Raw genomic sequence first — 16,529 nt, forward strand, 5'->3', positions numbered from 1 at the left:
TTGAAGCACTTGGCAAGCTTGCAAGTTTGATGTGGTCTGGCGAGTCTGTTGACGTCTTTGCTGCGGAGATTAAGAGACTGGCAAGATTGGCTGGTTACGTGAAGAGGAGCCTGGAGATGACGGTAAAGCTATACCTAGTGAACGGCTTCCCAGAAGAAATCTCCGCAAACATACAGAGAATCACTGAGATCAATACTATGGAAATGGACGATCTCTTGGTCCACGCCAGAGTCCTAGTCAAGAATCTCAAGGGCCCAATCGTGGCTTCAGCTGTGAGTGGAAATACGTGCACAAGGCCTCACTTGAATGACGAGAGACAGGCGGCGAGGCGACAGAAGGGGATTTAAAAATCCTTTGTCAGTCCTCTTTTGAAGGCTGTTTTTGACAGGAGATTATGGCTAGAAACGTCGCTTCTAAGTGATCACGCGAAGGAGTTAGGTGAAGAGAATAAACTTTCCATCCAAATTCTGTTATGATAAGTCAGTAGTGATGTGTAAGGACGAGCATTATTATGATGGAAGATGATTGCCTTTGTTGTGTAGCGGCAGTGGGGTATGCATATCGAGGAAGACACATAATGAGTACACAGAATGGGGACGGATAGCGATATTTATAATAGACGGTACACAGTTCATATTTATAATAGGAGGCTGATATTGGCGAAGAGAGAGAGAGAGAGAGAGAGAGAGAGAGAGAGAGAGAGAGAGAGAGAGACGTGTAATAGACAGTCTTTTAACACAGAGGGGAGATAAATTATTGATGATGCGGACAGACAGTTACACTTCTAGAAGGTGCTTCATATAAATTTTCATTTACAAAGATGAATCACAAAAACACATTACCTTTCAGATTGAATGGTGACAAAAGAAGACTTACAAATAAGATGATGATTTTATTCTTCCAGCTGGTTATGATGATGATGATGATGATGATGATGATGATGATGATGATGATGATGATGATGATGATTAGGTATTTGAATGCTTTGCAGTTTTACATTGTCATGACTCCCTTTCTGGTTCGCTCCCAAAAGGGGTTCGGCTAACTCTCCTCTTCCCCGAGTCTCCTTGCTGTCACTCCCAGCTGTGTCTTTGAACTCTGACTGATTTCGAACCCTGTTAACTGAATATATTGAAACTATCTTTCTTTGTAACGTTAGAACCGTTCTGAAACATGTGAGAGTACCTCACGTGGATTCTATATATGCACATGTCTCCACACACCTTTATAACACAAAAAATTCCCCAATGCGTTGTCTATTATTTCTTATTGACCCATCTTTGCTTTATAATTATTTCTACAACAATAGCAATTCACTAAATTCCTGGGATCGCATCTAAATAGAAATATGCATTCACTTTTAACATTTGATTATTGGGTTCAATTCTAGCCTTTTTTTTTAAATAAATATTATTTTAAAACTTATTTATGTTGTTCCTCTAATTACTGGGATCTGTCCTCTTTCATATATAACACCTTTCTGTTAACTAAAAAAAGGTTTTCGGGTAAATATGAGTGAAAATATTGCATAAAAATATGAATGATGCTTTAATAATGCTAAAAAAAAGGTTCTAAATTAATCATGGTGATATGTTTAAGTAATAATATGCACGAAATAAATGACAATGGTTTAAAACGCATCTCCTACAGACCGACAAAACGTCTTGCACCGACTTGTTTGTTTTTGTTTACGTTAGTTGTTTTGTTGTCTTTTGTCGATAATGTGTGAGACTCGGTCTTATTAACAAGTCCATATATCTTACAATTGAATATTTGCTACAGCGCCCTAATTGAAAATGCCCTCCGGATAGCAAGTTTGTTCTCTTTTCAGCTAGCAGAGTTATTTGTTGTGGTTCTTGTTGATCTATTTTCAAAAGGGTGCAACGTGATCGCCGCCCTCCCGCTGAGCCATTTCAAACTGGCCTGGCGTGACATCTGTTTCACGTTTGATAACTCTGCGTTTGACTTCTTTTTCTGTACCATATCACTCTACCACTCTTAACGAAAAAATACATAAATGAATAAAAGAACTTCTTTTACACCCTGGAGTGATTAGCAGTACTTTTCACAGATGTGCTGAATCGATGTTAAATTCCTGTAGTGCTATTCACCGAGCCTGAAACTGCCTATTTTTATTTTTCATTTTGTCCATCAACACCAACCTGTATATATTTAATAAATACTGGCAGTTACATTTATATCAAAATGCTACAAATTTGCCATTAAGTTTAAAACTTCTTTTTGTACAATGCAATACTTCATTTGATGTATATTAAACTTATGTGAACAACACGATACCGGATACAGCTTGTTATCATTATCAGGCTTCAACAAGACTACGCTGATCCTCAAATAATTTGTGTGTAGAAAACGGTTTGTTAAAATATTTGGCTTTCAACGCTGGGCTAATATTTAATATCATTCTCGGGCTTTCGCAGACATTTCGGTGACCATCTGAATTTAATCGTCTGCCTTAAAAGTTGATTAGTAACTAACCTCGCAAAATCTTGCAAATTAATTAGCATAAATATCCTTTATATCAGTATGACCAGCTAACTATAAAAATAATTTTAACAATCCAACCTCGTGCCAATGAGTATCCAATTACTGAAATACAGATAATTGCTAGGTTCGGGCAAAAATGGCTGGAAAAAAACAAAAAAACAAAAAACAAAAAAAAAAAAACATACAAAAAAAGAAAGGAACACCCCCCCCCCAAAAAAAAAACAAAAACAAAGAAAAAACATTCGACTGTGCTTTTTAAAAGAAGCTTATCATATTTATTCATTTTGTTCACGTTTCAATTTTAATTGTGTTTGAAAGATAAAAGACCAAATTTAACCTTTAAAAGGGGGAAATGCATATTTAAGTATTTAAAAAATTTGTAGCAGACGAAATTGCAACGAACACAAGCAGGGGCGAATTTTCGCGTCTGGAGATTTTTAATACACTTTCTTCCAGTGGCGGATCTTGCATAGGGCTGTAGAACTGCAACACCCACAAGTTATCTCTTCACAATATTAACGATAAAATTAAAAATAATACGTCTGTTTCTTCTTCTTCTTCTTCTTCTTCATCATCATCATCATCATTATTATTATTTTTTTTTTCTTTCTATATGTACATTATAAAATCATTAGGCTTGATGTCGGTAACCATCCCCAAATTCATAGAAAAATAAAAATAAAGCTTGCTTGGAGCTGCGAAATTCACAGTTACATTTCTAAATGAAATTCTCTTGTGCGCATGCGCGCTTTATACAACCGATAAAGGCCGCGGAGGAACTGCCGCTTCTCGCAGCTTCACATCTCAGACGATTCGTAAAATTCGGGGTTTGCTTTAGACTGTGTACCTGTGTTTATTATGATAACAAAGAGTTTTTATTTATAAAAAGTTTTTTAATTAAAATGTGCTGGTGAGTAAAAAACTGTTTTTATAATTATGCATTTTAAAACTTTACATTGAATTTGTTAGCAAATGGGGCAGATAATACGCATTAAAATAATTAAGTAATTAGAAATCCTTCTAGACTGAGGCAATTTTTTTTTTGTAGGGGGAAGCTACATTAAACCCGATTTTTAAAAAAATAATGCTTGTATCTAATATATGATGCCCTATTTTCTTATAATAAATCTTTAAATTCTACCTTATGTCGAACTTTGCCCGCTTAGGAAGGTCAGTAAATAGCCAAGTTTGTTCTTTTTATATAAGAAGTTAGTTGTAAAAGGATCTGTAAATAAAATTACGTATCTTTAAATATTTGTTATTTGTTTGCCCGCTATACAAAAATGTAAACTTCTTTATTTTGTATTTTATTTACAAATACGTTTTGTTATAACTACATTTTTAAAAACAAATTTTGTAAATAAAACTGATATTAAATAAAACGTTCTTTTCAAATAGCAAACTCCTAAATTTGCCCTCGTGGGAAGGCAAGTAACTTTCAAAGTTTTTTGTTTTTATAAAAATAAGTTATTAAAACGTTGTAAATAAAATGTATTTTAAAAATGTTTTTCATTTGTTTGCTTGCAGAAAAAACGAAACTTTTATTTAATCTGTAAAGTTTAAACGCAATAAATTTATATATTATTTTTATTATTCTGTAAAGTGTACACAATTTAAAAGAATATTTTTAATAAAAAAGTTTTTGCGATTGATTATTTGTATTTTTTTTTACACAGTGATCACCACTTATCAAGGCCCGGAAGCCACTCAGGGATAAGGGTTATTGTAAGTACATTATGTGGAGATTTGATGAAGTGTTTACTTAAGGGGCGGTTCATTAGGAATTTGTTAACGTTGGACTTGAACACATCCAAGTTGTAGTCCGGTGGGAAGCAGGCAGACGGAACAGAGTTCCACAGGCGTGCAGTTCTAAGAAAGAAGCCTTGTTCATGGAATCCACGTTTTGATTTAGGCACATATTGTTATGTATTTGAATATTTGTTTATTATTTGTTTAAATATTTATTTTTTACATATTCGAATATTTTTTTCCTTTTACACAATATTAAAACAATAGGTAAAACTTTTTGAAGCAGCACCCCAACTAATCTTAGGCACGATCCGCCACTGCTTCCTTCCTGGCTTGTCCAGCCAGAAGCCAGACCTCAGTCACGTTACTGAGTTTCTCTTTCTTCATAGATCTTGGACACACAACAACTCCCCGTGGAACGGACCTGCCCACTTCCAACTTCTTTCTTAGGACTCAACAGAACTCACCCGGCCTTCGGGCTCTGGGTTCGACTAAGACTAAGACAAGCCAACATGGTTATCTTCACACACAGAGACCTCAATGCGGTACACAACGAACTCTTTCTCATTTTACAGTACTGTCTCTAATCTTTCGCGTTTCCACTACTGTATAGAGATGAGGAGACAACCTAATGGAAGTTTCATTCTAGATTAATAAACAAACTTTATTTGTTATCTTCGTTAGTAGAGTGTACAAGAGAGAAACGGGTTAGTAGGTTTAAATGTTCTTGCGTTAAGATAGAATTAATATATTGCCGGCTTGTTGATGTAGAAAATAGTTCAGTCCCGTTTACAGGTAATAGCCGTCGGTACGAAGGAAGCCGGTAAAAAGAGAAAGAGCAAAGACTTCAGTGTGTTTACGTATGTAGGAGCGTGCATCCGATAGTAGAGACAGGACAAAGGGTTAGTGTCTCGTGGTAAGAAAGAGTATTGTGTGTGCGTGTGTGTGTGTGAGTGTCGGTGTATGTTTTTTAGCATAGTGTGTATGTGTGTGTGTATGTGTGTTGTGTATGTTCTTTAGCATGACAAAGAATGTTCGTTAAGGTATCGCACGTGGAAACAAATGAGAGTTTGAAAGATCGCTATGTTAGCTTGTAGTACTCACGTTCTGCCTGTGGTCGAACCCCCAGGCGATATGTGCTTCTGGGCAAAACAGCGAGAAAGAAGGTTGAGAGTTTCAAATTTCGCCTTTTATATACTCTGTCACGTGATAGAGAGCTCGCTTGTGATTGGACAAGCCAGGGAGAAAATGGATTTCAAAGAGTCGAGAGAATTAGCTTCTGCCTGTTTGTAGCGAGTGTCGACTGCTACAACTACTTTAGACACAAACATACATAGACTCTGTCTCTTTCAATAGAACTGATCTTTAATCTACGTCTCCACACAGGAACATCTTCCCAATGCTAACCCTTTCTCTATACAAGCTACTAACGAAGATAATCTAATAAAGCTGTTTTTAAATGTTAGAACGAGACTTCTCGACTTTGTCCTACATATTGGCGACTTCCGACATGATAGTGACCATGCAACGTTCGACAATATCTTATTCTACAAATTACAGTGACAAATTTTGAAAAAAAAACAACATAAATTCATTCGAATTTCAAGTCCGAATAAATCAACTTTAAAAATCCTGGAAAAATCATTATAAGTTTTCTGAAACTATTTCAATTATAATTGGTAAATTAAAATCTTAAGATACAAAACTAAAGAAAATGTGCATATTTTTAAAAAACTAAAATTGCATAATTATCCCCCCCCAAAAAAAAGAAGCAATTTACGGTATTAAAAAAAGCCTCACTCAAATGTAAACATAAATTCCACTGATTTTTACAAAAGTACGGATCACAGGAACTGTAATAATTTCTTTTAATCAATTTAATTTTGTTGAAATAAAAAAAAGCTTTATTTAATTAGAATATTTTTTAATGTACACAAGTAAGAATTTTATTTTTCTCTAAAAAAAAAATTAATATTTAACTCGATGCAAGTTTTTTTATTCAGTAATATTCTAAAATTATTGACGACGTCCATTTACTTTTAGTTTCCCTTAGAATTTGAAATAAAACTTTTATAAAATTTTCAAAACTTTAATTACAAAATTTTTCATTACAAAATGCAAACTGCGTCAATTTTAGCAATTACATTACTCGATTTATTCTTAATTTTTTTTTCATTATTCATTAAAAATAAGTTAAAACAACACTTTCTTAATGATTCAATAAAATTAAAAATAAAATCATTTACTAATGAAATTTACTAATGAAATTTACTAATGAAAGTATATGTAAGTTATACATTTTATTTTTTTTTGTCACTCTGTCCAACTATACTTCTTTAAATTAACTGTTAGTAAAAATTATCCCATTTTAAAAATTGTTTTTGTCTTAGTAACCCGGAACCTCAATTTCAAATTTATTTTTTAATTTTCAATATTATATATAAAAAAAAAAAATTCTTACGTTCATGTTTACACGTTCATGCGTAAAAGGTAAATCTCATAATATCACCTTTAAAATTTTCCTGGAAACTGTTATCATTAAAATCACATTAAATATTTTTTGCAATTATATTTTTTTGTGTGAAAATATTGAATAAACACTGCTTAATTCAATGACAGTATCATTAGTTCGAGAAATTAATTTTTCTCAGAGTTATATTGATTTCATTAACACGGACATTAAGGGCTTTTTTCGCAATATTCCTCAAATATTAAAAACAATTTTGGCTATATTGACCGAGAACGTTCAAATAAATAAATAAATAAAAATAATAATGGCAGAAACCACTTGGTAAATCAAAATTGCAAAATATGAAACGTTGGGCATATGAAATGAATAACGCATTTTGGGGATCAGCCATTCATATTGCACGTACCTAATAATTGGTTCTTAAATAAAAAGTGCGCGACGAAAAAAAAAAAAGTCGATTATGTGAATATACTTTCGAACAAAAAAATATAATATTGAGCAACTTTTACTTATACAAGGTTGTTCAATACAATTTTATTTGTTAAAAGCAGACTAGCAAATCACTCTCCCCCAATCATTTACAAACAATAGAATTAATTCTGGAAGCTAACAAATAAAAAATAAACGTAGTCGTAATATATATATATATATATATATATATATATATATATATATATATATATATATATATATATATATATATATATACTAGTATTTCAGCCCGGCGTTGCCCGGGTGATTGGATGTGTATAATGAGCAAAAAAAAAAAAATGTGGTAGTAGGAAGGCAAGCTCGAACCCGTACCGCAAAGGAGGAAAAGAACGGGGTAAAACCTAACGTTTATGCTGTTACGACCACCGCCAAACCGGAAGCGACATTTTTTAAAATTAAGGTTAGACAATCTAAAGGAGAGGATAACTTAAAAAAATATCGACGAAAAAAGTGACCACCTCCCTGTAGAAAAGTGCCTAGTTGAAGGGGAATGTTTTTAGCCAATTTTTCGATATTTGGCGTATGAAAGGTCGAATTTTAAAACGATACTGATCTTAGTTCGTATCCGTCGCCTCTATTGAAAGTTTAAGGCAGACATGCAAACAGACATACATGCATACATTTATATATTAGTAAGTAAAAATTTTCGACCCAAACTGACGAAAAAGCTTGTCCTATCTCTGAATACCCTTTATGTAAAATTTCAAATATTTAGACCAGAAATTGTCTGAGTAATTTGGAAGAAACCGCAGAGGTCAATTCTTTTAAAACTTTGACTCCTATTATCACCCCTAAACATTTATTGTTTTGGGCTCAAATCAAGTTATTAAGTTAGATTCATGTTCAAGGAACCTATATCTAAAATTTCAAGTGCGCAGACCAAAAATTGTCGGAGGAGTTTGGTAGAGTTCTCAAAGGTCAAATCGTTGAACTTTGACTCCTTAATCGCCAATTTCTGGCCCAAAACCGATCACATCGATTTTCACAAATCTGAGTACTCTGTATATCAAATTTCGAGTCTGTAGACTAAAAATTGACAGAGTTATTGCGTAGGGAAATGTACACACACACACACACGTTCAATTTTATAGATATATAGACTGGCATGGGTGCCCGGCGTTGCCCGGGTCTTTGGAGGTGTATACTGACCAAAAAACAAAAAAGAACAAACAAACAAAAAAAAACGGACAATGTTTTAAACTTTGACCCCTATTATGACCCCTTTACATTTATTGTTTAGGGCTCAAATCAAGTTATTAAGTTAGATCCATGTCCAAGAGACCTATATATAAAATTTCAAGTGTTTAGACCGAAAATTGTAGGAGGAGTTTGGTAGAGTTCTCAAAGGTCAAATCGTTGAACTTTGACTCCTTAACAGCCAAATTTCTGGCCGAAAACCGATCACATAGATTTTCCCAAATCTCAGTATCCTGTATATTAAGTTTAGAGTCTGTAGACTAAAAATTGACAGAGTTATTACGTAGGGAAATGTACACAGACACACAGACAGACAGACAGACACACACACACAGACACGTTCAATTTTATAGATATACTAGCATTTCAGCCCGGTGTTGCCCGGGTGTTTGGATGCGCATGATGAGCAAAAAAAAAAAAAGTGGTAGTAGGAAGGCAGGCTCGAACCCGTACCGCGAAGGAGGAAGAGAATGTGGAAAAAAGTCTGACCTTTTCGCGGTTACGACCACCGCCAAATCTGAAGTAACCTATGTTAACATTTAGGCTAGGCATTCGAAAGGAGAGGATAACTTTAAAAAATATCAGCGAAAAAGCGACCCTTCCCTGTAGAAAAGTTCCTAGTTGAAGGTGAAGATGTTAATGTGTTTAGCCAATTTTTCGATATTTGTCGTATGAAAGGTCGAACTTCATAACGATACTGATCTTGGTAAAATCTGTCGCCTCTGTCGAAAGTTTTAGACAGACATGCAAACATATATGCATATATGCATACATACATTTATATATTGGTAACTAAAAATTTTCGACTCAAACCGATGAAAAAGCTTGCCCTATCTCTGAATACCCTTTATATAAAATTTCAAATATTTAGACCAGAAATTGTCTGAGTAATTTGGAAGAAACCGCAGAGGTCAAATTTTTTAAAATTTGACCCCTATTATGTATGACCCTTTAAAATTTATTGTTTTGGGCTCAAATCAAGTTATTAAGTTAGATCCATGAACCTTTATCAAAATTTCAAGTGTTTAGACCTAAAATTGTCGGAGGAGTTTGGCAGAGTTCTCAAAAGTCAAATCGTTGAACTTTGACTCCTTAACAGCCAAATTTCTGGCCGAAAACCGATCACATAGATTTTCCCAAATCTCAGTTCCCTGTATATCAAGTTTCGAGTCTGTAGACTAAAAATTGACAGAGTTATTGCGTAAGGAAATGTACATAGACAGACAGACAGACAGTCAGGCACACAGGCACGTTCACTTCATATATATATATATATATATATATATATATATATATATATATATAAAACTAAAGTATATTATAAATATTAAAGAATTAATATTTATAAATTTATCTCAGCCAGATGTAAAAGCTCGATAAAATAAAATAGGAGATAGAGCTTATAATACGAGCAAGCAGTTAATAAAACATGTTAAAAAACACTTTGAAAAAGAGTTAAAAACATATTTAATCTGAAAAGGAAACACTTGATAAGTGGATAGTCCTTAATCCGCGACGTTTCGAAGAAATACTTTCCTTCTCATCAGAGGGTAGGAATTAGCAAAATGCGGGATCGGATTTTGCATACAAAAGTATTTGATGAAACAACAAGTAAGTCAAAGATCTTGATAACAAAAAAGTGAAGCAGAGGGAATATGGTGAAGAAAAAGGTGATTACACGTGAATGGATAGTCTGGTGAAAGATAAATAATCCAATGACGGTAAAATCCAAAAATATAACTTCAAGGAAGTTAATTGAATTTCCATTTGCACAAATAAAATCCAAGGAAATCCCGTAATTGGAAGGTGGTCCAAAATAATCCAAAGGCCGATATCCATGGAATAATTCACAAATATGTACAAGGGAAAAGGGGAAAAATTCCAATAATATTAATAAAAGAAAAATAAGATATGCTTTTCACACTGCTGCCGAGACATAAATATAAATAATATATATATATATATATATATATATATATATATATATATATATATATATATATATATATATATATATATATATATATAAAAGTAATCTTTGCAGGTCAGTAAATGATCCATATTTCTCAATAATTCATGAGAAACAGAATTTTTTAAATACTAATTTAATAAAATAATAAAACGATTGATAATTTGTTACCATACGCAGGTACAGATTGTCACTCGAGCATGTATGCTATGTATAATAAGAATCCATATATTGTTATGTTTAGTGACATTTAAATAAACCAATGAATGAATATAGAAACTATTAAAAAAAACATCGAACATTTAAGTGGTATTGTTATGTAGTCAGAAAAACACAGCTGCTTCGTCAAGAATAGCAATAGATAAATAGCGTATATATATATATATATATATATATATATATATATATATATATATATATATATATATATATATTATATTCATTTTTATAGCTAAAACAGTTATCAACAGGCGCGTGTTTCGCCATATCTACGATGTATTAGCGCAGCTGGCTATGCCAGGATTTGAACCCACAACCATATATATATATATATATATATATATATATATATATATATATATATATATATATATATATATATATATATATATAAAGCATTTTTCACGCAGAAAGTTGTTGAGATATTTGAAAAAGTGGTGGTCGGTAGGTAAGAAGTCTGCAGAGTATGGCGGATGAGACAGAGTTTCGTAGTCCAATTTGTTTAACTGCTGCAGGCTCGGTTTAGTAACGTGCGGTCGAACATTGCTGTAGAGGAGAATTTGGCCTTTTCTGTTGACTAATGCTGGGTGTTGTTGTCGAAGTTTCTGATGCATTTCATCCATTTGTTGACAGTTCTTAGCCACTGTAATGGTTTTAAAAACACTGTAACGGATGAGACCGGTTGCAGGCCACCAAACACTCAGTATGACCGTCTTTTGGTGTAACTCTAGCTTCAGGAAGTGATGTGGGGCTTCGTTAGCATCTAACCACGGAGCTGGGCTTTGCCAGTTTTCGTAAAGACCCCACTTTTAATTGCAAGTCACAACACGGTCGATAAACAGGTCGTTCTTGTTGCGTAAAAGAAGGGAAGATGACACTTCATAATAGCGTTTTGGTTGTCGTTCCATTCGTGAGGCATCCATTTATGAAGTTTTTTTTGTCTTTCCAATGTCTCTCAAGTGGTTGGAAATTGTCGTATATGTTACATCTAATTCAGAAGCTCTCGAAAAGTTGTGCGTAGATTGGCTTCCACTAAGGATATTAACTGATCGTTGTCAACATTCGATGGCCGACCACTACGCTCATCATCTTCAAGACTCTCCTCGCCGCCACAAAAATTTTAAAACCATCATTGTGCTGCGCGTTTAATATTGGTTCCTGGGCCAAACGTTTCGTTGATATCGCCAGCTGTTTTATCAGCTTTTCGGCCTAGCTTGAATTGAAATAAGAAAATTGTGCGAATTTGCTTTTTTCCATCTTGTATTCAATGTTCTAAAAAGAAGACACAATTCTTTTAAAACGATTGTAATTGAAACGATTAGATAGAGCGAAAAACGTTCTCTAAAATGATATATAAAGTAAAGGTATTATAATGAAAACTTATTGGAAAATACGTCATTTGAAATCAAAATAAAAAATTCCGCAAGAACTTTCTTTTCAATCTAACAAATAATTAACAGAACATGTTTAGATCATTTCTTGTAGAATTATCATGTATTTCTTTTTCATTCAAAAAGACTATCCATTGAATTCATTATTATTTGTTCCAGGAGATATCCCCATTTAACATTCATATAAAATCTGCGAATGTTCCATTCATGTTAGATTAAAATATAAACTACAATATCTTTTCTGAAACTACCTATAGACCATTAAATCTATTACTTAAGCAAATTTAACTAGTGAAAACCCTTGTGGTAATGTTTGATTTGAGGACGCACGCAAATGATCAGTTCCATGGAGACTCAAACCTGACAGGATGTAAAATTAACGGTTTGTTTTATGGAAGTATTTTAAAAGAAGGCCTTAAATGTTTTATGAAATACTTACGCAGATATGAAGTTTGATGTGAATAGTTGTCTTTAGGCGCGCTGAGTTTTTCTCGAAGATAATACTTCTCAGGCGATGGTTGGATCATTGGTGGAGGAATGTACTCGTTAAAAGCATTTGGCTGAGATCTGTACTCATTTTGGTGCCCTTCGACATCACAAAACGGATCATCTTGTCCATACGCCGGACAATATCTGCAAGTCAATTGTGGGACGCAGCCTACGTAAGGAATAAAAACACAATTATTCCATAAAGATAAGAAAGAACATAACGTTTATAATTGCATAAAAAGTGTTGATTCCAAACGTTTTGTTGTATTTCTCGTTCTTTATATTCGATTATCATTTTATGGTAGTACACACACCTTATTCCCCTCTTTCTCATTATATGTAGATAAATAAATATTTGGACGTACAAAATTTATAAACACATTCGAACATTAACGGAAATCTTTCCAGAGCTCGAGTAAAAGACGATTAAAATGGCATCGCAGGGGAGGAAAAACAGAAGGGATATGGTAAAAGTTGAATTCCCTTATGGGGCTCTACATTTAACTATAGAAATAGAGAAAGATAACACCCTTCCCTTCTAGGTTGTTGAACGTTCATGATGTTGCTTTCTCACTACCATCTGAATGTCCTCTTAAACAAAACTGTCTAACAAACTCTGTTGTTTACGAGGCTTTTATTCTGGAATTTATTAAAGCGTATGAAGATACTAATCACACTATATCAACCACAAAAGTAATACATTCAAACAAAAATATATCGGCCATAAATGCTCCCTCATGAATCCAGATTATAATAAGACATCACATTCCTTAGATTACTAATAAAAATAATTCAACACCAATTGTTAACTTGAAAATGAAAAATAAAAAAAGTAAACCTGTCAATACTTAAATGCCTCCTTCTTTCTATGCCTTAATGAAAAGTTGTTTATTACGAAATTTAAAGATAGGAATAGGATCCCAAATAAAAAACAAGAGACATCAATTAACTGCAAGCACTATAAATCACACCTCCTAAGCCACCTACTTGTTCCCTCTTAATTCACTTCTAACATAATCTAATCTATTTCTCATATAACCTACACCTATATTTTATTGAACCACTTATTCTAGTTACTGAATTTTACATAAACAGGTAAATCTACTAAATTATACCCACACCATCTTTGTAACACTTTTATACCATTCGTAGCTAACCCATACATACGGCTCAAATTTCAGTTGTTTCTTTTTACTACTGCCTGTTTTATTGTTTTATTTCGTTTTATTTTGATTTATTCTGTTGTTTTTGTTTGTTTATCTATTGCCCCCTTTTCTTTACTATGTAGTACTCTTATATATTATATAGTTTGTCTAGATAATATTTTAATTTCCATTATTTGCATATATCTGCTCTCACTTGATGTATTTATCTATATATATCTGTGTGTAAATGTTTCTGTTGTAGTATTAAAATTTTATGACCTAGTAACGGTGTATCTTAACTCCTTGCTTATTGGCTAGAAAACTGCCAAGACATTTTCTTCAAAGTTTTTCTTCACTTTTCCTCTAAAGTTTTGATTATAATTTATAATTCAATAATGTTTTAATTCTAATCTTTAATGCAAATTTCTTATCTCTAATCTGTAACTATTAATACTAAAATTTCTAATCCTTACCATATATAAAATTACAAATTATATATACCTTATCATACCATAATCTTAAATGTGTAGTAATTTATATATGATATACATGAAGTGCTTGATTTGTTTATTTTACTAATTGTAAATTATAATCTTTAAATAACCTTTAGGAAAGTTTAAATTATTGTTATTATTGTTGTTGTTGTTGTTGTTATAATAATAATAATAATAATAATAATAATAATAATAATAATAATAATAATAATAATTTGCGTCCGTCCTTGGCCAGAAAAAGGGAAATTTCTTTGTACTTTTTCAATTTGAATAATAGGGTTGTTTTACCCTTAGTTAAGAAATTGAAGAATTTATTGTGTTCCCTGTAAGAATATAAACTTTTTCTGTAGATTTCTATTTAGAAGAAAAATAATAAAGTTCGTCTGCCCGTAGTGAAAGAAGAGAAAATACTGTATTTTTCCGATAGAAAAAAAACTTATTCTATCCTTTCAGAAGAAATATATATAGTTTCCTATAAGAAGAAAAATGCTTTTGCACTTGTTAACATAGAAAAAAATTCCTTCTGTCCTCAGTCAGAGAAGAAAAAATTGATAGTTTTTCTGTTAGAAGAAAAAATTAGAAAAATTCTGCTGCACTTTTGCACTTAATATAAGAAATTTATTTTTGTCCTCATGCTATGAAGTTGTTATATTTAGAGAGATGATGTATATTATATTATATAGTTGTTGATGTTCGTATTAAAGAGAGAGAGAGAGAGAGAGACACATATCGAGTATATTTTAACAGAGTGGAACAGGGACATGTAATACACAATGAGAGGGGGATAAATAGATAGAAGAAATAGACATTTATACAGTTTATGAATGTTCTATAACATATATTTTCTTAACACATATTTTAGAGATGAGGATTATCAGTCTTTTATCACAAAAGGAGGCAGTCATTATCTCTTCATACGGAGGGAGACACATTACTTAGATGTTAGAGACACATTACTTAGGTGGGTTTATACACAAAGTTCTTATAAATGTTTCACAATACCTTTGTTTGTAGAATGACACAACACAAGACAGCAGTTACAAAATGATGACGTCCTTTATTTCTTGACTGGTCAATGATTTCACATCAAGGAATTCAAAGTCCTACATGATTTCAACTTCTAGCCTTTCGCCTCCAAAGGTGGGTTCCTTCTCCCCAATGTCAGCTTTGTCTGACCTTCCTGTCGACTCTGTCTCGACGCTGCCCCGGCACTATCTCGACGCTATCTGTTTGTCTCCCTAAAACTCCAATTTTATTGAGAACTCATCTCTTAGCCATGACGTCATTGCATGGCCAACGTGCAGATCGATCACATGGCCTGGACATCCTTTCGTGTCTCGTTCTTTATGCTCGAGCATGTTCCGGACTCACGTGTCCTGAACTCACGTGCATACATATCTCCAACAAGAATTCTTTAACCTATTTTTGGTCTAACCTATTTCTCAATATGTTTAACATTTGCTATTGTTCGTTTCAAATTCCTTATTTTAATTTCATTTTCATAAACAGAATTGAATCATCAAATTCCTTTCAATAACATTTATAAACAACGAATTCCTTTTCAATAAACATATCTGTTATTTATTTTAATCTCTCCTGAATCTTAATTCCAAACCTAGATTCCCAGGTTCGAATTCTCGGACTATCCAATCTCATTTTTACTTACTTACAAGAACAGGCGACCTGTTCTCGTAACACTCAGTCTTGAAAAATAAATTTCCTTCGAAGATTATTTAATTTGTCCCAATCCAAAGTGCATCCTTGGAATTGGATTTTCTCCTTCGTTAAGCCTGACTTTGTGTCCACTTACACCTTAGAGTGAATAATTGATAATTTTATTTGTACAATTTTATTTAAAATTATTACTAACGCAAACCCCAGTTTAATGCGTATTTGTTTTAACTGCCTATAGGAGAAAAATCACTTTAAAATTTAGGTAGAATTCTGTGTGATAGTTATTCAGTTTTAGTTTACATTTATTTAATATTTTAAAAGCCTCAGCATGTCTTCAAATTCTTCTTACCGTACATTGGTGGAGGAAAGGTTATTTGCGGTGGATGCTATTGTTCTCAACCTCAGCTTTATGAGTTCAGACAAAAATTGTCTTAAAGTTATCTTTCGACAAAATATGACTGAGATTAGAGAGGGCTTAGACACGTTTCTTGACTTGACTGAGCAAGTCTATGCTTGTTTTTCTCCTTCGATCGTGGATTTAGAATTTCTTGACGCGGATGGTTCTCGGGTAGATGCATTCCAGAATGGTGTTAGAGAGGCTATGCGTAGTTTAGCTAGTGGTAAGCTAGGCGATTCTATTAGTATCCCGGTGCTCTTTGATACACCGACGATAATACCGGTCAAGGTTTCCGATCCTGAACCAGAATGCCCGGTTGCTGAGACCAACTCTCTAAG

General features: G+C 33.0%; 1 protein-coding gene across 1 annotated transcript in view; it reads right to left on the minus strand.

Moving 5' to 3' along the window:
• LOC145286079 (ciliary microtubule inner protein 2B-like) overlaps positions 1-16,529 on the minus strand; it is a 75,532-nt gene that overhangs the window by 21,890 nt on the left and 37,113 nt on the right. The window contains exon 4 of the mRNA XM_080134749.1: positions 12,432-12,650. Within this exon, the coding sequence (XP_079990875.1) occupies positions 12,432-12,650 (219 nt within the window). The remainder of the gene's footprint in view (positions 1-12,431; positions 12,651-16,529) is intronic.

Source organism: Euprymna scolopes, chromosome 10 (assembly GCF_053919585.1).
Source record: "Euprymna scolopes isolate OS-2025 chromosome 10, ASM5391958v1, whole genome shotgun sequence".
Classification (NCBI taxonomy): domain Eukaryota; kingdom Metazoa; phylum Mollusca; class Cephalopoda; order Sepiida; family Sepiolidae; genus Euprymna; species Euprymna scolopes.